This window comes from Phymastichus coffea, unplaced genomic scaffold, assembly GCF_024137745.1.
Source record: "Phymastichus coffea isolate CEN01 unplaced genomic scaffold, Cenicafe_Pcof_1.1 PCOF00127, whole genome shotgun sequence".
NCBI lineage: Eukaryota > Metazoa > Arthropoda > Insecta > Hymenoptera > Eulophidae > Phymastichus > Phymastichus coffea.
This window is the reverse complement of record NW_026706938.1, coordinates 185,236-208,174: the sequence shown is the minus strand read 5'-3', so window position 1 is coordinate 208,174 and position 22,939 is coordinate 185,236. Positions and strand designations below refer to the sequence as shown.

Here is a 22,939-nt window from a genome sequence, read left to right as displayed (position 1 = left end):
CGTACTACGCGCACGGCCTATCGTCGCACTCACACGCACACCTCGCATCATGTCAATTACGTCTTTGCACTGAGGGAATTGCTATACTAACGTATGCTACAGCTGCAGCAAAATTCACTAAAAAACACGGTAATCGTGGAATATACTCGAGTCGCCGTAGAACCTATTTCAATTTCATTGAATTATACTGTGAACACAGCAAATTTTTTATGGCGATATTCAAAAGTTCATTATAAGAAGTGATTTAAAACATCATTCGAATAATTATTAAACTATGTAATGATATGTATCAGATTAGCTAGTAAGAATTATTATAATTTTAAACAATTGTACAAATGGTCATTTGATGATTTGCAAGGGCCACGCGTAGATGGCAGTTTAATTGTCGTACGTGTCAGAATAAATATTTGATTATTACACAAGATAATGTCAGTCTGAACTAAGCATGTAAAACTGTAATAAACTAACTTGCGAACCGATTAATAGATAAGGTGGGCAATATGCATGTGTACATAGGTAGTAATGATAATGTATTGGAATCGTATACGCCCTACTCCAAAGAAGAATTTCAGGATTAATGTGACCTTCGACAATAATTCAAGTATAACATTTTAATGTAGTTTCCCGAAACAGTAAAAAATTGCTATGTAGATAGTAACATTTAGCCAGCTAATCTCCTGCATTCTATTTATAGTAGCAATTACTATGGGTTCTAGTAAATTTTACTATGTTAGATGGCATCTTTTACGACAGTCGAGGATATCCCACGATTACTATGTTCTGTAGTAATTTTTACTGCGAATTCTGGAAAATTTAATAATATTAATTCTCGCAGTGTATACAACGAAATCTACTTGCGCAAATAATTGCTAGCTACTAGCTGCTGCTGGCGTATTACATAGTCCGTAATGACGCGCATAGAGGGCTAACGACACGCCTTCACTACCTTGCGCGTTTTCCTTTTCCTCTTCGCTGCTACTATTTTCCGCAGTGTGTACTCCTCGGCATCAAAATGAACGATTTACTTTTTATGTGCATAGTAGGGACTTTACCATGTTCAGTACGGTACTTGCAGCGGACTATTTATAACTGTATTCAGATGCAACGATTAAAAGTTTCAAATGACAAGTGCAGTTTTGCAACTTGGAAAGTACATCCACCTGCGCAATACAATTATTATTTAAGCAAAATCGAGTTATAGCCGCTGACAACGACGACGACGACGACTGTTTTTTTGCTAAACCTTCGTATCCTAGATATCTCTGTGTTACGCTGTGTAACGTAGACCGCGCGATAGAGTTGTGTGTGCACAGCACGTAAACCTATATTTAAGCTAGAGCAAAGCATTTACAAGAAAACCGCGTGGCACTTTGACAGTTCATCTTTCGAAATACATGGCACCGTTTCGCTGATTCAAAGTAAGTTTGCTGGCCTCAATTGACGATTTGCTGCATATAATACGAAAGCAAATTCAACAGTCTGGCGTCGCTTTGCATTTTTCGCGGGCCGCAGACGCAAGTGGAAAAAGGCACGCATGGCGGCGGCATCCGGATACATATTTTATACGGTTGTAAATAAAACGCGAGCGACGTAAAAGTTTGAAGCCTCTCGTTCTATCTCCCCGCGCGCGAGCACGAGATGAATTCATCCGGGAACGGCGAGCGCCGGTGTGGCACACCTTGCCTTAATTAAAGCGCTTCGTTTGCCCGCGCGCTTTGTTGCCTTTTGCCTTCGTTAATCATAAACAAGCTCTCGGAGATTTCATTGTGGCGAGCGAGCAGGCGCCCTGCCGCCGCCGATTGCACTGCTTTTTTCTTCCCCTCCCTCTCCCATTCAACGATAATAATTGTATTCATAGTCGAGAGCGTTCGCTCTGTTCGCTGTGTTTTCTCTCAACGGTACTTCGTTATAGGCCGCAAACGCGCTGCCAGCGTAAGGCTGTAACGGCTTCTCTTGCTAACGCCAGTTTCTAATTAATAAAGCTTGCCTCGCAGCTGTTTCTCTCTTCGACATCGAAAAGTGCCCGGCATTAATGGTTGGTCGCTCTACTTTCAAAACGATCGGCCCGCCGAGCTTCAAGACGCGGCAGCAAGCAAGCGCGCGCAGGTCGTTGATCTGTCATAAGCAGGAAACGAGTTCGCGGCCCTGCGGATTAACAGCGGAACTCTGATTTATATTGCAAACTCGACAGAGGATTGCGCACTTGAAGAAAGTCGCATTAGCGAGCGAGAGGCGTCGACTGTACTGTACAGCGATTCACGCTCATATCGCGTTCTCAATCTGTGGGCCTGGCTGCGATGCGAACAGGTGTAGCGATATGTGTGTAGTGCAGCAAAGGTCTATGCCGAGGGGGGGGGGGGGGGGGGGGGGGGACTGCGTGCGAAGGCTTGGCTCGCTGCTCGAACATCCGCAAACTCGCGAGATTTCCAATACGTAGTCGCGGTATATTTGCCTTTTAAAGAACGAGGCTGCGCGCACCACTATACCGTGAACTATCCGTCAGCCGCGCTTGAATTTTTCAACTGTTAGCGCAGCCGCGTCGTCTAATAAGCAGCTGTTTGTCCAAGTCTGCGCAAGAGAGAGAGAGAGAGAGAGAGAGAGCTAAGAGCTCTTCGGCAAACATATTACACGTCATTAGTATTGGAGGCAAGATCTTCCTACTTCTGAATGCAATCAGCTTTCCTTTGGCTACTTACTCCATCACTGTCGTCCAAGTTCATTTGACGTAAACTCTCTAGTGGTGCTTTTTTCGATGCTGCCTGCATCGTTCGACTAAAAATGAATTTTTCCCTAATCGAATCGGATAAAGTTAGCAAGGTTATCCGAAACACGCGCCCACGCGAGAGAAAACAATTCAATCAATTTAAGAGTTTGCCCAGGCCGTCACATCGTAAACATCATTTTTCACTTATCGAACAAAAAAGAACAAAGAAAAAAAAGAATTAAGCGTTCAGTCAAAAATAAAAGAAAAAAGGAAACGCCACTAGGCAAATTAAGCCGCGTGTATCCAACAGGTAATACGAAAATTCACGGTCGATGACCCGCTACGTATATATACAGAAACGCTGACGACCGAGGCAGTACGATATACTCCGGGGATATAGTCGCAAGTTCCTTTCTCTCGGCGGCGGAGCGAGCAAGCAAGCAGAGCGCGGGGCCCCAGTGTACGAAGCGCACGTTTCGCTTGCATGACCCTATATACTGACTGCGAGGCCTCGCTGCGCACGGCCATTAGCCGGACACTCGACAACACCTCCACGTTGCCATCTCGATGCGCGCCTGTACTCGCCAACAGAGTCCCGTGCGTGGATGGACGAATTGATACCGAAAGACGTTCGGCTTGCAAAAAAGTGGAATGCGCGCGCGCTTCAGTGGCAAGTTGGCGCGAATTTTGCATTGAACGCTCTAGTTTTAGCCGCAGCAGTGCGCGCCTTGCTATAGCATGCCATATTCTGCTTTAATTCTCCACTTGGTCAGATTAGCCTACTGACCGTTGTGTGACGAGCGCGAAGGTCGGCAGTCGAGTGTCGAGAGATCGATGCCGCAATTAATTGCTTTCTCGTGAGTCACGAACGAGATCGGCTGGCAGCTCGTGACCTTGTGCGATATAAATTTGAACAGAGTACGAAGCAGAAGAACAGATGGCATACGCACTTGAGACGCGGGACGCCCTATAAGTCCACGTGGACGCGAGCCCGTTTGGCGGGAGAAGGAGTTGAGGACACGTTAGCTTCCGAGGCCGCAGCACACACCTATATTCCTGCTAGTGTGTATGCCAGTGCCCCGATCTTGCACTCGATATGACGCTAACTCGAGAACCAGTTGAACCGGTTCTCGATATGTGATTTTACTACCACCCCCTCGCTCCCTCAACTACCTTGTCTCGACGAGCCCAAACGCGCGGAAGGATATTTCGGGAAGTGGATAGGCGTGCGTCTTTGTCCTCATCGACTCAAATATTCAAGTCTAGCCGTACGTGTGTTGGGCTATTATACCTGACGATCCATAAACTTCTCTTTTCTCATTACACACTGCTGTTGAATAGTCGCGTGCGAATATATATTTAGCGGGATTTTACGGTACGCGCTGATAACGTCACAACCCAGTTGCCGATGACTATTTTGAGGAGCGATCGATATAAAACCGAATGAAACGTTAGATGCACGTGCACACAATTTGCGCAGATAGGTACACCCAGAGAGATCGATATATACACATAAATACGAGATTTTCTATATCCCCGCAATTTGTTACCATTTTACGTTGCTTTCTATGCTAAAGGCGATGTTCAATCATTTATTTTCGCCTTTCAACGTAATCACCACGCTGCTCAATTAATTAATTAATTAACGACACATTGTAGGATTCACTTCGAAATATTATTCCGAGGATAATTGATCAAATATTTTTTGAGAACGCTGATGGATACAAATATAATGAAATTTACGTCTCTTTGCTAGGCTTTACGCAGCAAAGTTTCATATCGAATATGTTCCTATAAAGCTAACTTGTAATTTTATAGCATAGTTTTACGTGTATTAGTATTAATTGAACATATTTTAAGCTGACCAACAAACTGTTAACCAGCTGACAATACTTATTTGTCAATGTACACGAGAAAAAGGGCGAGTTAATGTACCTTAATGAACCTACAATCACACAAACATATAAAGAAGATCGTTTCAGAATGGGTAATGAGGCTATGTGAAAAATCAACTAAAACTTGGGTAAACTGGAAAGACCAGTAATGAAATATCAAAAAGTGAAGTATAACGATCTATAGTAGATGAAGAAAGCAGTGTGCAAGTACGCTTTTCAGCAGTCAATTTATATCAGAGGTAGATCTTAAAATATCTACAGTGTAAACAAAAAAGCTCATGATACGAAATTGCGCGCGCTAAAGTTTTCAATATCTTTGGAAAAGTATCGGGAAAAATATAGTCGACAGATTTCTCCCAAGCCCTTAAAATGAACAGCAAGCGAAGATAATTGCCATAAAAAGCGAGAAAGCATATCAATAGGAGAAGAAATAAAGAGAAATATCAATTTCTAGGAGAAAGAAATGTTTCGCTCAACAGAGTTCGCTCTGTCGACGACGACGACAATAATAATGAGCGGATTGTTAATTATGAGCCGAGGGAAGAAAAAAAAAAACGTGCTGCCTGACGTTGTTGCCCAAGTCTTCAATCTTTCAAGACGCTCGATTCTCCAGCGATAACAAAAGGACGAGGCAGCGTCGAATAAACGGTCTGAAAGGCTCGTCCCTCTCATTCTCGCCGAGAGGAGTTGCCATCCCTTACTATTATTTTTGCTCATCCTTTGGCTTCCATTATCTCCCACGTGAAAGAAATCCAGACGGAGCAACGAGGAACGTTAACGAATAAGTAAATGAGCGTTGTTGCGATAGCAACAAAAAATAGCAAAGTTTGCTTGCCAGTTAACAGTCGCTTGTATTCTTCTATAATCACTACTTGAATGTCAAACAACTAGTCGGAGAAAGGCTAATTTCAAAGAATTGCCTGCGATATAATGAGCTTTGAACAAAAGTCAAAACAAATCCACTATGGAGAAAGAAAACTTTGTAAGGCCCGAGAGCAACAGACTGCGAGTATAGAAATACGAAGAGCGAGTAAAAAGAGAAGTAAGGGAGAGGAAGAGTACAATTACTGCGACAATAACTTCAGATTAGTACAAAGTAGTTTGCGACGATTCGAGCTGTCTCGAATCGTCGATTTCCCCACAGGAAAATCCATCGTACAGACAGCCTGCAGAGCTCCGTGATTAAACAGTACTCGAAGCGTAGATTAACCCGCAACATATTCAACTTCTTTACTAGCTTATGTGGACTAACCAAGTCAATTTTTTTCCAGATGGACCAACCACCAACCGAATAACATATTTGTTTCTGATCAGCTCGACATTGTTTATCATATTTCAATGAGGTAAGTTAGATACTACTTCCTTGTATTAGTCAATTTGAACTTGTCAATACACTTGAACTTGAATGCCAATTCAAATTATACGGCAATGAATAAGATATTAATGGCCGATAAGTTACAAAAATAATGAAAGACCCAGATCACAGATACAGATGATTATCAATTAAGAACATTCCAAACAAAGTATTGAGCTATTTATATCTCCTTTGGACAGCTTCACAGTGTAAATGAAAAAATCGAATGAAATTTCAAGTTGTATGCTTGATTACATCGAGTCTATTCATACTACGCACACCCTATTTGTCATTAAAGACCTTGTCACTTAAATGTATATAGTCTCTGCTCATCTGTTTCCTTAAGAGAGTGTGATTTGATATGCATCCTTTGAGTGTTTTGTGTCAGCTGCTTAAATATTTGGTAATTAAATAAATTTGCAAGTGACACTGACTGATCGAACTTAAACGTCGAAGAAAACACGTGAAAAAAACTGTAACACTAAACGATTTGATCGCATGAAAAAAGAAAGCTTTATTTGAACAAGTTGTTACATCGTTGGTTCTTTTGCTGTTTTTCTTCACTGATTCTCGACGAGCGTATACGAAGAGCAAAGAAAAACGATCGTAATCCAGCAGCAACCTTCCCATTTGTAGAATTGCTTTCTTTTCTTCGCAGTAGTCAATACAAATAAATTGATTCGTAACATAAGAATCGGATCAAATAAAAAACCTCTTCGTAGAGCTTCGCGCAAAGAAAGCGCTTGAAAGATGAATAACGGAACGAGAAACTAGCTTCTCTAAAGAATTTTTACTAAAAAAAGTAGTCAGTCTTCGCTTTATTGACTACAAGTATAGTCGTGTATAGAAAATGGAGTGTAGACGCGGGACCGTCATGTCTGCAGGGCGGCGGCTGTGCGCGCCAGAGAACGCCGTACACCTGATGGAGAATTGCGAGAGAGCAATACACATATAGACACGCACACTCGCGAAAGAAACCCCGAGAAAATGTAACGGCTCATTATCCCTACTACTCGCCGCGTAGACACTACAGTTTCTGTTCGCTGTCTTCTCCTCCCCCCCTCTCTTTCCTTTACCTTATAGATCTTAATTCACGCTAGAGATAATGATTTTACGCGTTTATCTGTACTAGCCACTTTATTATCAGCTAACCTGTACATAAATTGCTCATCAGCTCCGCTCTCTATCGTCTTTGCAAATGTTAGTTTCAATTAACTTGTACAATGTCAAATGATGTGATTTCGTTTCATATACGGGCAGCGTGTACTGTTTTTAATGAAAAATGAAGCAGTGAATTTACCGTCGTTTCACGTGTAACCTTGAGCGATACGAATACAATTACTGTACTCCGAACTAGTAGAAGTAAATACAAAACTCCAAATTATCCGAATTCCAATACGCTACAATTTTATGCTTGTTTATCAACAAAAGAGTTTTCTATTGCGAACATACAGACGTACTAAATCCAGTTGAGTGAAGGTAACCCCACTCTAGGTATCACGTACATACATACATACTTTAAGCCGATTTGATCTTTTCGCAACGACTGCCGCGTAACGCAAGTAAACGAGCAGGCGACGGCCGGGAAAGTGCACTACTCGAATCGGCGTCTCCGCTCCGTGCAACCGACAATCACGCGGCAGGCTTTCGAACCGATTGCGAACTGCAATTTTCATGTGCTGCTCTCTTCGTCGCTTTATCGCATGCGAGATCGAGATGCTGCTTTTTTCGTGACTGCTACCGCTCCAGCTTCATGGAATGCAATACATAGTCTCGAACAAGAGCGACTTCCTCTTCGAGAACCGAACAAAGCTAAACAAACGCTTTAAGGAAATTTTCTGCCGACCGGACTCCCAAGTTTTTTTGAATTACTGTACACTTTCAATTCTGTTCTACATACCTTTTGCAAAACGCAGAATAAAAATTTTTACCGTCAAATTGGTTCCACGAACTTGAGCCAATGGTATTTCCAAGTATTTTCAAACGTGCTCGCTTTGCAGTCACGCTTATCGATTTAGTTTATTTTCTTCAAAAGTTAAACATTCCAATGAAATCTTATTATATAAGAAAACATAGATAAATAAAAATTATACAAAAGCAGTTTTATTTTGAAGCAGAAAATTATGATGCGACTGAACGAAGTACATAGTATAGATAAATCGAATCATTTTCGATGAATGTATAATTCACGAAACGTTATCAGTATAGAGCGCTATGGTAATAATACAATCCATTAATAGCGCTGTATTGTTTACGGTTTCCGTCAACACAAACTACCGATCGCCCAAATTAGTTAGTGAAAAAAACGGAACACAATTGACCGGAATCTCCAAAAAATTGGCTACAATTTTTGTACGCAACTATCAAGATTAAAACTGTTAAAAAACAAACCTTGAATCGACGCGACGCCCACGATAGCCAGCAGCAGCACTCCGTTGATAATGTTGTTGAAAATCATCTTGGCGGAGATCGTTCTTGTAGTCACTAGTAACGCGTGGTTCCTCGATACGTGGAGAACAAAACTTGCAAGTTTCGCACTGACACTGAGCAAAAAAATTCGAGCAGATATCTCTCAAGCAAGAGATATATACGAAAAGATCTCACAAAACTGCTTTTATAAGTCGCAGAACTATAATTATACAATCACAAAAACAGTGCAGTTGACGAACCAAGATTAACTGGCGGTGTAAATGAAGTACGTAATATGTCGTGGATGAAAACAAACAAGCGGTGCGCACAAAGCGCAGCGGCGATCGGTTAACCGAACGGATGTGAAGGTATAACAGGTAGGCAGTATAGGTGCTCTATCTCGCACGCTGTGATATAAACTGTGTGTGCCCGAAGCAACAGCGACCGATCGGCTCGACGCGCAAAGACCGTCTGACTGCCAACACTGCCGCGCTTTCCTTTCGGCACGACTCGTACGCGTTCGGCTTCCATGGCACGAAGACGCCCGAGCGCCGCGGCTCCCCTCCGCACTCAGCGTATTCCCGCGGCGGCATCGTATAAGCGCGCCGCGATACTCTACAATCACATAGAGGTTGCAATTAGTTTCTTTTCTTTCTTTACCGATTAAACAATTATTTTTATTTAGCTGTTTTTAAGCAAATGATAATTCAAAATTGACGAATAATTAGTAAATTTGAAATCGATTCATAGAGTATAAATTAATATTTCCATATCTAGATAAGTTTTTATGGTTTATAGCGATGAATGGATATTCGAATATTATTATGACAAATACACCATTTATGTAATTTGTGGAAACCTAGATATCTACAGTACACTACAATGAAGAAAATACGTACAATGGTTGGCCTAGATGAAAGATAATCGGTATGCACTTGAAAAATCAAATAAAATCAATAAATTTCCATATATAGAATACGATTAATAATTGTAGAAAGTTTTTGTACAGAAATTTTTTTGGTAAAAATATCACAATTAAGCTTGTTTCCCAGATGCTTCCTTTGTTAATTTATATAATAAATTATAATATAAAATCTAGGAAACAAGCTCCAAAACAATGTTTTTTTGTGCATTGGGTATAGTCACTGTGAAATTGATTATTTCCGTCAGACGACGATCTTTAGTTGGATTAAAAAGATAGTCACTTGACTTTCAAAGCTTACATCTTTGCGAAAAAAATCACATGAAAATATGACTTAAATTGCGTTGAGCTAAGATCTTGCACATCGATTGATTCATCAGCGGTATGTTTAGACTAATACGTAAAGATATGACGACAATCGGAAAAAAAAACATCACGGACACAGACAACTTCGCACAAATCAATTTTTTTATCAGAAAAACTCAAATTACCGAGAAAAATGCAACTTATAATTCAAAGTCTTTCTGAAGTAATTACGGTGAAATTAAAAAAAAATTAGTTTATTTGCAAACAGCAATCTCTGAAAAAAATTATCTAGTTGATGGCTTGCCTAATAACATTTGAATTTGATGCAAAACATTGAAAAATTTTCGAGATTTTTTATTTTTCATGAATTGTTGAAAATGATACTTAGAAGTTTTAATTGTAGTGTTTTAATTAAGTGTAATTTGTTGCGCAGTGCATTTTTTTTTGAAAATACTATTTTGTTTTAGCGATTTAACAGCGATAAGCTGTAACTATAACTGTTGGTGTCACATTACTCTCAAGCTACTCTATATACTAAGACTTTAAGGCCAAAATAAAAAAATGCAGCTTCATTTCAACGTATCATGCTCAACTTTGAGACACTAACATTGAGTAATATGTTAAAAAATTTATTAAAAATTAGAAGGATCGAAAGCTTTTCAATGTTTTACATGAAATCCGAAAGTAATTAGACAAGCCATTGATGAGATTTTTTTTCAGAGATTGCTGTTTTACAAATACACTATAATAATAATAATTTTGAATATATGTTGCGCGTTGCGAAGTTGCGCGTGTCTGAAATGCGTGTTTTTTTTCCCGATTAGGATCCACAACTGTGTTAATTGGTCTATATCTAATAGCTGACGAATCAATCACTGTGTAAGATCTTAAGTTTCAACGTTATGTAAGACCTACTTATGTGATTTTGTTTTCTAAATATATGTGCTGTGAAAGTCAAGTTACTATAATTTCCAAGCTAATAGTAATGTAGGAATTTTTGAACTGATACCTAAATTTCCAGAAGGGAAGTTTTGTTAGTTTTACTTTTATATCTTTAATGTTTAACTTGATTGAATTTGGAGCTTTGATTTAAAATTTTAAGCAATATAGTTGGAAGTTTTCAAACTAACAATAATAAAAATATTATATACTAAAAATAAGAATGTACTAATTGCGATATGAATCCTCATGTGTTACCACTTTTACTACATACATTATTTATTTTAATAATTACAGATTGGTATCGTTTTTGTTTAGCTTGTTGAAGATTTTGATCTTGAACATAGTGTGTTCACTATGCTGACTTACTACCATCTAAACAATACATATGTTAAAAAAGGGATTGAACTGAAGAAATTTTCTAATTTTATATTTATCATTCCATATATTTTTCGTAGATATAAGTATAAGTATATTGCAGACTGAATTTTACTTAACAGATTTTCTAATTAAATAACATGTTGTAGATTTTGTAAAGATAAAAAATAATTTTGAACAAGCAAATTTGGATGAATATTAAAGGGATTCCTATATCCATAAAATAAATAGTTTCTACATTACAATAAAATTTTCTGAAAGTAGACGAATTATGTTAGCACTTGTCTATTTGCTTCCGAATACAAATCGACTTCATAATAAATGTAATATCTGCAATAAGCCAGACGTGAAATTCCTTTTTTTTTAAAGTATACTTATATATAAGCAATTATCTTTACACAGATAATTATAATGCAATCCATTGAGTTCGCTAGATTGTCTTTCTTAATAAAATTAAAAAATTAGTGGATGCTACAAATTATTTCATTTTTCATTATTTACATAGGTAACTTTTAATTTCACTAAAAATAATAATCAACTTTATCAAATACCATATAATACTTTATATAATTTAATTAATTGTTTCACTCTTTCTACAAAACTTTTACTGTAATTAATATGAATAATGTGTTATCACCAATCGTGATTTGCAAATACGTATGATGTGAAATAAACGTTATTTTGTAATTTTAAATATTTATATTTATAATTATAAGCCTCCTACGAAATAAAATTATGATAATATTTTTTATTACATGATACACGTTTTTAATTTAATAAGACACTAATTGTATGTACAATTCAAATAAAATTTTGCAGATAATTGTACAGTTCAAATTATAAAATTAATTATGGTATTTTAGTTTGCGAAAGATAGTTTATCATATATTTGACAGTACATATTAACACATGCCCAAAAGAAATAATGCAATTGTATTTCAATACGTTTATCAGTTAAAGTATCATCTAATTTAGATATCTTACATATTAGATCTAAATATCAAATATTGAGCTAATCTATTATACTCACTTACAATGTTTTTGTTGACATGAATAATCAAAAATCATGATAGGAATATAAAATTTTATCTTAAACATTTTTTATAGTAGAATGTAAAAGAAACATTCAGGAGGTTTGTAAATATTATTTAAATCATAAATGACATAAGAAATAATATGAGTCCTTTATATCTTGGAAAAAAATTGTTGATACTATTATTACAAATTTTCCTACGAGAGATTTATTACTGCTTTTGTAGTCTTTTACAAAAATATAATGAAATATGTGACAGTAGCACTTTAATTTAATATGCGTTAATTTAAATATAATATTTCATATAATTTTTAGCCAAAAAAGAATAAAAAATTAGTAAATTTTAATAATAACATTCTGATTAACCACAATAAGCAAGTAATTATAAGTATCATTTGCTTGGACGTTTAGCTATAACTAAGATATAATCATTTCGTAGATTTTTTCTGATTGTTCGTATAAAATTGTACATTACCTAACTAGCGTAAAAAATTGGATTCTTTTTTCGTGTGAGATTTACGTTCGAACGAAACGAGAGTGGAAAGACCCACGCGAAATGAGAATCTACTTTCTCGAATATGTCAGGTACAGTATTTTTCAAACAACGTATGGAAAGCGCGAATTCAAGAGCACGTTTTTCGCTGAGCGTGCGGTAAAATTGTACTTTCCGGGTGGCATGTTGAAAAATACAATTTTTTGTTAGTAAGTTCACGTGAATTTGTATTATAATGATGAATTTAATGCACTCATATAGTGTTGGTATCTGATTTAGTTGTTGTAAGTTTTTCAAAATTCATTTAACGCTTGAGAGTTCTTAATGCATGCTATGTATAAAAAAATTATTTAAGAATGATCCCCAAGGTTTTTTTTACGTTTCAATCACTTCTAAATTCATTTTCTTTTGAGGATAACTAAACAGTCACTCCAATACTAGTATATTTACAAAAATATAATAATGTTATGAAAGTTATGAAACTGAGTACATAGTACTCAAAAAATAGCAAAAGCAAAGTCAATACAATCAAAATTCGGTGATCATATTCGAACGACTGATTGACGAGCTTTTTTACATCGACTTAATTCAAGAAAGTAAAACTTTTAGATGTCCATAAAGTGTTGAAATTCTGTCTATTAGTCACTTTGAAATAAAAATACGTTTTGTGAGAAACTCGATAACTCAAAAATTTATAGTAAATTGATCAGTAAATTTATATTTACTGATTATTAATTATTAATCATTTATAATAATTAATGTTCGTGAAAATTATCGAAAAAATAAATGATCAACAAGAATTTGTATCCAATCAAATAGAAGCTCCAGTACATAACAATATTTGTATGCTTATAAAGTATTTAAAAAAACGCATTTGAAATATTTCAAAGAGACATCTAGAAAGTCTCAATGTTGATACTTTGTTGCTCGCAAATACGTTTACTTGACACGCTTTTGCTGCCTCTGTCTGTATATGTCATTTGCAGGTGGTGGAGGTAAATCTTCTTCTTCACTATCATCACCGTTACCTAATCGAGTTCTTTTTCGCTTGTTGATAATGCTATTACCATCCGCAGTTTCGTCGACAATCCAATGAACAGACTTAGCTAAGTCAAACAATTTTGTATCGCAGCCGTTATCAGCCATAGGCAAAGGTGCTAGAATGAAAAAATAGAGTTGACATACAAATTCATATGTGAAAATAATTATCTTGTATATGAACAAAGTACTAATATCATGACTCACCATGATCAGGTAATTGAATCCTATTAAATACGTCTACTAACATGTCAACTGAGACAAATGGTCCTCTGAAACATCCTGGTGGTGGTAAAATGGTACATAATTGAGCCGCAGCAGGAGGTAATGGAAATGATCCACCTTCAAGTAAATTATATTTACTTCATGTTTTCTTGAATATATTTTTTTTTCAAATGAAGAAAATATAGATGTATAAAGACAACAAACGTTATTTGCAATCACCGGTCATAGATATAGCAAAAGGTATGTTTAAATAAAAATAGGATAAAAATAAGATTGGATTTTATAAAGTATTATTGTGATCAATTTTCCTGTGATATGAAGGTTTCATTAAACAGTTATATAGTAATTATATATAATTTTATATTAATCTGTTTCTTGATAATTAAAATATATTAAATAAAAACTAATATAACGTTTAAGTGCATGTAATAATTTATAGATAAATAAGGAATTTTATTGTATAATAAAAAATAATCGTTGAAAATGTTCTTCATAAGAAATTATGTATGTAATATAAGTTTTAAAACATAAAAGAATTGCTGTATCTAATAAGGTTTCGATTACGTAAAATTTAAGCATCTAACACTGGTAATTTTGGAGTACAAATTATAAAATTAGATTCACACTTGTTTTTCTGGATTCGATAAAAACACTGTATTCTATTACTTAAAAATTATCTTTAAACACCGACTTTTTTTTTAATCAGATTAATTATTGGTTAATTAGTTAAAAAGGATAAACATTAAATACAATTAATATTATTTCAATATATGAAATTGAAAATGTAAATGACTGTCATTGAGCTTTAACGTCAATGCGGAATCGAAAAAAAGATTTTTTTATCGTTGATGATACGAAAATATGTCTTATAAATCTAACAAATACATAAAGTGCCATCGATATTAAATAGTGGTTAAGTAAATATAATTTACCTGGAACCGGATGCTCTCCCGGTAAAGGATTTACTTTCGGCTTGAAAGGTATCATTTGTGACAAATCCGGCCTTGGCAATGCTGCAATAACTTCTTCTGTATCTGAAGCTCGCGGCAGTGGGCACGATGTATTTCTACTAACGCTAGATACTTCCACGTAACCAATTGATCTCAGTTCCATAGATGTACAGGGGTACAAGTCCAAAAATTTGTATCGATCGACCAATTGTGCTGTTTCTTTACCTTCGAATTCCTTAATCTATGGATCATTAAAACCACATTAACGACTCATCAATATCTTTGAAAATAACAAATATAATATAAATACATAAATCCCTAACCTTTTCAAGAACGGCACTTCGTCTTTTTTCGACTTTGACGATACTAGCTAAATCCCCAATATTTGATTCGAATTCCAGAAAACGATTCCATATGTCACTGTAATTAGAATTCATAATAAAAATGTCACTCGTTGAAAAATTACATCGATTTTACGAAAAATATGAAAGTACTTACACAGATTTCTCTGGTTCTAAACTGCCTGATGATAATACTCGTTCAAACAGCACTCTAGTGTTATTGTCCTCTGAAAAAATAAAGCATTTATATTTTTAATAACGAAATTTCAGAAAACACAGTAAGAAAAAGTGAAACTCAATGTACCATTCAAATGTGACAAGTAGTCAATGTAACAGAGAATGTAATCTGGGTTGTCACCAAATTTTTTTAAACCAAGCTCAAAAATTCTAAACGCTATATTCTTATCCTTGGTGCAGTAGTATTCCATCAATGCAGCCGCGACGAATACGTGAAATTTACATCTCTGGTCTTCTCTTGCACGTTTAAAAACAGTTCTTGCTGACTTGATGCCTTCAGCTCTTCTGGCGAATTTCATATACTGAACGTAAGCCTGTAAATTAGAATTCAGATTACTTATGATTCGGTTAAACTGTCAGCTAATAGTAAATGGTAACTATTACTAAATGTCTAAAAATTTACATTGAAAAATATTACATAGGTTGTTAATACGCTCTTTAACTTGATGCAAAGTGCTTTGTGAGACTATAAATAAAATTTCTATTACTAATAAGGTCAATTTAAAAAAAATTAATAATAATGAGCTTGGTTAGCAAGTGAAACAAATAATTTTCGACACTTACCAGAGTAGGATCTATGTCTGCAATGTCGAGAAACTTTTGATAAATTTGATGCACCTTGTCGTACTTAACTCGACCTTCTTCAAAATCAGCATGAGCAAAATATAATAACATATTTTTTGACAACAATGTGCTGGTTGCACGCTCGAACATAGTGGCAGCTTCATCGCTCAAATTTTTCGCCGCATTCACGTCACCTTTCTCCGTAAGAATCTTTGAACTAAGCTCGAGAAAATGGGCAGCCTGATGCCAAACAGCAGGATGATGACCGAGACAAAGCAAGCACTGCTCTATCGCGAACATGACTCTACGAGCAACCAGCGATGTGTCTTCAGTTCTCAAAGGATTGCTACGCTCCCAAGCTATATATTTTTTCCACAGTTCAACCTAAAAGTATTCAATTTCACGTATATCAGAAAACATTTTTTCGTCTACGCTTTAATGTTATTTTCATTCAATAGGTTCTTTTATTTTATCACCCTTATGCCATAATGCTGCTATTGGCTTATTCTAGAAATTATTCTAAAAGATCCGTATAACTGAACACAAATTACACTCACATAAACTTTCCTCCAGTTGACAGGACGTAATTTATATGTTTGATATTCAGCTTCAAACAAAATTACATCAATTTTGAAATGTTATTTCTTGAAGTTCAAAGGATTGATTCACGTTTCAAAATAATTTATAAGAGTTTTAAATAATAACTTAACGCAATGGGAAAAGAAACCGAATATTTTAATAATCCATGCAATATGCAAGACAAATTGCAGGAAAATTTGTTTAAATTAAATTAATTTTAAGAAGTTTCGAAAGTGTACACTCTAATTTATTATTTAAGTTATTTGTTATGTAAGTTTTACAGTTAACAAATTGGGCTATTTGTAATATAAGATGAATGAATGGTTGTTAGTAAAGTGTTAAATCAACTTTTATTTCCTTTGTTTTTTTTATTCCTTTGTTTACGTGAATATAAAAAACAGAACAATTATAGATGTCATATTCCATTTTTAGGAAGAATCTATTTCGTAAAATAGGAACTTGTAAGTTGCCCTATAACATGATATATTTTCAAATGAATACTATAATTCTAAGTCATTATTAACGCTGTTAAAAGTTAGCACTTTTACCCCTATAGTGTGGGCTTGAAGGGCAGTTAAGATGCTAAGGTAACACTCGAGTAGTATTTTAGAAGGATTCGCTGTTTTATAGATGATCTTTATGTTTTTAGGATTGCTCAATCCAATTATCGAGACTGTTGATGACACTATTAATAATTATAGTAATAATAATAATAATAGTTATATTTCCATTGTACAAGATGGATATTAACCAATGAAATCTAAATCAACTACTCCAACATCCATAAGGCACAAGCGCATATACTTGCACGGCTAGATGTCATATATTCTTATATTTTCTTATAGAATCGACTTACCAGGTTATATTTGAGATTAACAATAATTGTTAATTTTATTATTTTTTGCTTATTATTATTAAGAATTATTAATTACTAATATTAATAATAAGCAAAAAATATTAATAATCGTTATTTTGCAACTTGAGTTGTTATAAACAAAATGATTATCTGTGAACATGATATATGACCCATTATATTAAGATTCAGTGATCCCAAAAACAAAGATCAACCATAAAACCGCAGCCCTTCTCAATAATTAGGCAAGTGTCACCAGTGCCCGAACTAATTAATATACCAATCGCCAAGATAGGATACGCAACTAAATTAAATTATAATCAAAATTTTGTTCTGTAGGTTTTGTAACAGGTCCTTTAGGTCACAATCATTTTAAGATGGCACGGTCTACACTGACTGATCCATATCTTTCTCTAGACATAATCTATATATAAATCATCTTGAAAAAATAAATATGCAAGTAAATATCAAATTATTATAAGTAATCTAAAGGATCATAAAATACGTAATTTATAAAAATGTCAGTTTACAAAATATCATAAAGTGACAAAAATCGAATCACTAAGTCACCAATGTAATAAATTGAATAAATTCAGTGAATTATAATTATGCAAAAATTATGGGGTAAAACGAACATAACTCATGTTGAATTATGTAACAATCGACATATTAATAATTAAAATATTAAACTAAATTAAACTTATTTCAGTTAATACACAATTTATAAATGTATTGAGTATAAAAAGTGGAAGCAATATTATGATTTATAGGGTTAACAAAATTCAATTAAAATACAGCCCAAAAAATACATAAAAGGCCTTTTTTACTATTTCTATAATAATATACTAGTAAATATTTCTATATGATAAATAGCTGACGATATCGACACAAAACAAAGCTGATCTATACATGCGACACATGTGTTCCAATATATTATGACACGCTGAAGAGGGATTTAACGCAAGAATTCTTTATTCCTTTGTATGCAAATAAAAAAAACATAAAACAAAACAAAAACTAACTGGATAGTAATGCGTCAATTACGGCGATGGATTTGTACTCATTGTTAAAATACATGGGAATATATGTATTACATGTCCGAATCAGATTTTTTTGCTGTAATTGCATAATTTTTTTTTGCATAATAAAGCACAAAATATCGATTTCAGTCTTACCTAGTATGGAATTAATAAAAGTTTTTTAAATAAGACGAAAAATAAAAAAAACACTGTTTCAACTTTCGAATGCAAAAAAATGTTGCAAATTCCCAATAATTCCGTTTTATAAATTCATGTGAAATGATTATTGAACTTAAATTTGATTATCAGAAAAGACGAATGCACATGCCTGATTATAGATCAACATCAGGAACATTTGAATGAAAAAGAATCATGAAGTCACCATAGTAATAATTTTTTGTAATTTATTCTTATACTCGTTGAATAAAATAAGATTAAAAGAAATGTTTTAAAATTATAAGAAAGTTTTATTGAATGTTGTTTGAATGTAATGAGTAAGACAAAATGTTTAATTACTTGTTTAATTTCTTCGGGATGACCCGTCGGTGGTACACTTGGTGCGCTTCTATTCAGGCCTCTTGTTACTGCTTCCAATTCTTTAGCAACTCTTCTTGCATTCATGTAATCTCGAGACCGTTCTATCGCCATTTTTTCAGCAATTATAGGATTTATATTTTGTTCAAAAGCCATGTAATCTTTCCATAGTTGTTCCATGTTTATCATAGGATTTACCACACCTCTTTGATATACCTACATGTAAATAATTACATTTGATATTAATAATAAAAAAAGATCATAAATACTTATAAATATATTTATTTCAAAATCATTATATAAATAAAATATATATAAGAGAATGTAACGAATTAAATCAATTAATTTAATTATCAAATTAAAAGAATATATTATAGTTGAATTCTACTTTTTATTGCACTTGCATGGAGAAAATTATATTAAATAAGAACTTGTTCTTTATTTCAAGTCCATAAAAATTGATGTAAGATTACCTTGCGCACAGCACTTATTCTTTGGTTTTCTGCATATGATCCAACTGCCTCAACACTTTTTAGAAATACAACATAATCATTCCAAATGCTATAAGAATGTATATCCATTCCTATTTTATCCAAGGCGAAATCGTAAGCTTGCGCCATTTTTTCTCTGAAAATCCACACATAAATGTTTTATTTTTTTTTGAAAGTTAATATTTTTTACTTGAACAAAGATTATGATAGATAATTATAAACTACTATTAAAAAAACATTTTACTCACTTGTAAGTAGCAAGACTTGCTTTTGTTTCTTTGACATATGAGAGATATAATTTCCACAGATCAATATTTAAAATTTTCATAAGACACCTCTGGAAAAGCTGTTAGCAACAAAAAAATTAATATTCATTATTTTTATAGGCTATTGAAATTTCATGATTTTCTCCAATCAAAAAACTGCTTGCACCTCTTACTTACTCAAAAAAGCAAGTAATTACTCAAATTTTTCCAATAAATGTGGAGTTTGAACCATGTACATTACATAAAATATTTACATTCAAATAAATAGTTTTAGGCATATATTTTTTTTCTCTTGATTCCTTAACTTAACAATAACATAATGTTCATAATCAGTATAAGCAGGTAAGAAAAATGCACCTATACATCTTTGCAAATGCTTTATTGGCATGTATAAATTATTATTATTATTGATTGTAGGATATTGAGAAAAATTAAGTTCATATGTATACTCAGTTTTTGAATGGTATTTATTGATAAAATATATTGATATTAAATTTTCTAATTGCTATAGGGAAATTTTGTAGTTTAAATTAAAGTCAGACTGCGAAACAGCATGTAATGAAGTCATTGCACTTAGAATACACTTGATACATTCAGTCATAAGAAGCTTATGAAAAACAAATAATCAATTATCTTTTGTTGCATATAAAGTAACATAGCAATGACTCATAGCATGCTACTTCTAATAGAGACCATTACTTTTTTTGTAGGACAGGAAAACTAAAATAAATAAGAATCAATGTTACTAGTGATTTGAGAACTGGTGTATTGAAAACAAATACTTCCCAAATTGAGATTTTGTTGATTTTCTTACGACACGTCCAAGGATGAATTCAATGAAATTGGAGCTATGATGTAAGTAATAAACTCAGGAAGGAATACAAGGCTACTATGTTTAGAAGGTTATCTTCTCCTTATTTTTCATTCTGACTTATTTTATTAACATTTGTCAAAGTATGAAGTTAGAATATAGATGTAGCATAAAAAGAAAACAACCTCCCAAACATTATGTAAGCATAATAATTCATCAATAAAGAAAGTGCCTTTTCGTGAATATAAATTCTTTTATTCACTTCACATAATTTGCAAAGTGTATGTATCACATTTAACACTTAAAATTATGTAATTCACTTTGTCTGGAATGTACTCATAAGATTCCCATGATAACTTAAACATTAATTCATTTATATTAATAAGCAAAATGAAAAAGACTTTGCTCATATTGTTATTGCTCAAGTAATAAATAACTTTTTAAATTAAAACTCAATAATATATTTTTTATTGGTAATATCACAGTCTATGTAAAAGTAATATACTTTTCAAATTAAATATATCTTTGTAATATATTACAATAGTAATAGTTCGTAAACTTTTTCATTTTCCTGATTAGTCTATTTGAGTTTTTGGATACACTCATTTTATATTGTCATACCTTTCATACAAATACATTTAACTAGTAAACTCTGCATAAACATACCTTTTCCACTTTTTCATAGTTGCGTGATTTCATCTGGAAAATAGCAAAAGTAAGAAACCATCAATAATAATTAAAATTTTTTTAACTTTCCATGGCTTATTATTTTAAAAAATTTACTTCTTGTTCTATATAAATCTTCCAGTATCGACCTGCTGATGGAAAGACAGTGACAAGTTTTTCAAACACTGGACGTACTTCATTAATTGGTCTATTTTGTGCTTCTCTGATCAGCAAACTCCATGCTTCCAAGTCATGTGGAGTTTCATTGATATTCTTCTGAGCACGCTGTAGCTTTTCATTTCCCCAATCCTAAAAACATAATACTGTAGTATTTTTAATAACTTATAAATATGATTCAAAAAGATCCTATAATAGTCTCCAAAGAACTGAAAAAGCAAAGGAAACATTTTATCTAGTATAACAAGTAATTATAGAAGTTATTAATATTCTAATCATGTATCATATATAATATATATATGAACATGGGCGTATACACATACACATACACACACACACACACACGCGCGCGCACACACACACACACACACACACACACACACGTATTAAAATTAACATTGAGTATTTGTAAGAAATTCTAAAATAGGTTACACATTTTAATATATTATATTAATTGTAATTCAGTGCTTAAAATTATAAATAGATATATAAGTCTTTCAATCAGAAACAATGAAACCTTGAATTGGTTATTGTAAATTTAATTAATTAGTAGTAATTCTAATAAAAACTATTAATGGTACACCAAATTAATAAATGTTATGGTTTGTGCATAATAGCATTATTAGACTATGTTTTATTATACATAAGAGGTTAGTAACATAATAAAGTAATAAAATAAATAGTACTAATGATGCTTATAAAAGCAAAATAAATATTGTTATGCTTAATATTCATAACTGAATATGTTGCACTCTACTATATAAAATACCATAAGCAAGTATAGACAAACGTATTCTTATATTTAAGGTTAAGCAAGATTTGCGTCATAGTGAAAGCACGAAACATTGTATATTCTTTCAAATAAAACTGTACAAATTAGCTAATTGATATTGTAAATAAAATGAATGAATTCTTACAAAATCATTTTCAGCCATGGTTTGTAATTTTCGGTTGTTCCAGTTTAACGTGCCAAAATGACAAAATTACAGTAGAGTGGCGCGTCACTGTATTGATTTACGTAAAACGTAGAAGTATCTGATATCGTCAAGAATAAAACGAAGATACAATAGGCACTCAAAAATTTATTATGACTAAATCTCATGCACTAATATTGTGCATGAGAAATGAACTGCTGGAATACACACGTCGTTTCGCACAATTTTCTTGACTAGATTTTTAGCAGTTTTAGCTATGATGGCCGCTATGTACTATACTGGCGGTTGATGAAGAGCGAAGAGGAAACGCTTGGTCGCTTGCTTTGCTGCAGCAGTGCCGCCACGAGTGGCGTGTACCGTACCGTTGTGTGATGCCTCCACTCTGCCTCCTGTCTCCGAAACGCTTTTAACTTTGTCGTTTGGTTTAACTTAAAGTTGTATACGAAATGAAGCTACTACTCGCAGTGCTACAATTTGACTCACAATATGCTCACTAAGTGAGAATTTAATGCACGAAATCGTATCACATCTACATCATTTATACAGCTATGACCGATATGCTATGGGAATGCCGGCTGTGAATCTTGATCATAGTTATATAAACAATATAGATACGATACAACTTCATGAAAATAAAATTTTTTGTAACGCCATTGGATTCTCATCACTGAATGCAGCGTTGCCGTTGGAATAGTTATTTTCAGGGTCCCTAAAAATTATCCCATTTAGCATAATACAATAATTTCTAGAAACCCTGAGAAAAATTGTTTCAGTGGCAACGCTGGTCTAATGTATTGATTAGTAGTTTATAACAATCTAC

The 22,939-nt window shown here is 33.7% G+C and overlaps 2 protein-coding genes across 3 annotated transcripts in view; both read right to left on the bottom strand.

Annotated features, from left to right (window-relative positions):
• The window catches only part of LOC131671494 (fasciclin-3), a 225,549-nt gene extending 216,730 nt beyond the window's left edge, over window positions 1-8,819 (bottom strand). For both annotated transcript variants that reach the window (XM_058947961.1, XM_058947962.1), the window contains exon 1: window positions 8,345-8,819. In XM_058947961.1, the coding sequence (XP_058803944.1) occupies window positions 8,345-8,411 (67 nt within the window). In that variant the 5' untranslated portion in view covers window positions 8,412-8,819. The remainder of the gene's footprint in view (window positions 1-8,344) is intronic.
• A 2,855-nt stretch (window positions 8,820-11,674) lies between these two features.
• Window positions 11,675-22,589, bottom strand: LOC131671490 (protein suppressor of forked). The gene is made up of 13 exons (XM_058947950.1): window positions 22,102-22,589; window positions 21,125-21,316; window positions 21,008-21,040; window positions 19,513-19,610; window positions 19,247-19,400; window positions 18,756-18,989; window positions 15,789-16,172; window positions 15,292-15,538; window positions 15,145-15,214; window positions 14,970-15,066; window positions 14,629-14,887; window positions 13,679-13,813; window positions 11,675-13,590 (listed from the first exon to the last, which is right to left on the bottom strand). Exons 1-13 carry the CDS (start codon window positions 22,117-22,119, stop codon window positions 13,373-13,375), a joined length of 2,139 nt encoding a protein of 712 aa, XP_058803933.1. The 5' UTR covers window positions 22,120-22,589; the 3' UTR covers window positions 11,675-13,372.
• Between the last annotated feature and the right edge of the window lie 350 nt (window positions 22,590-22,939).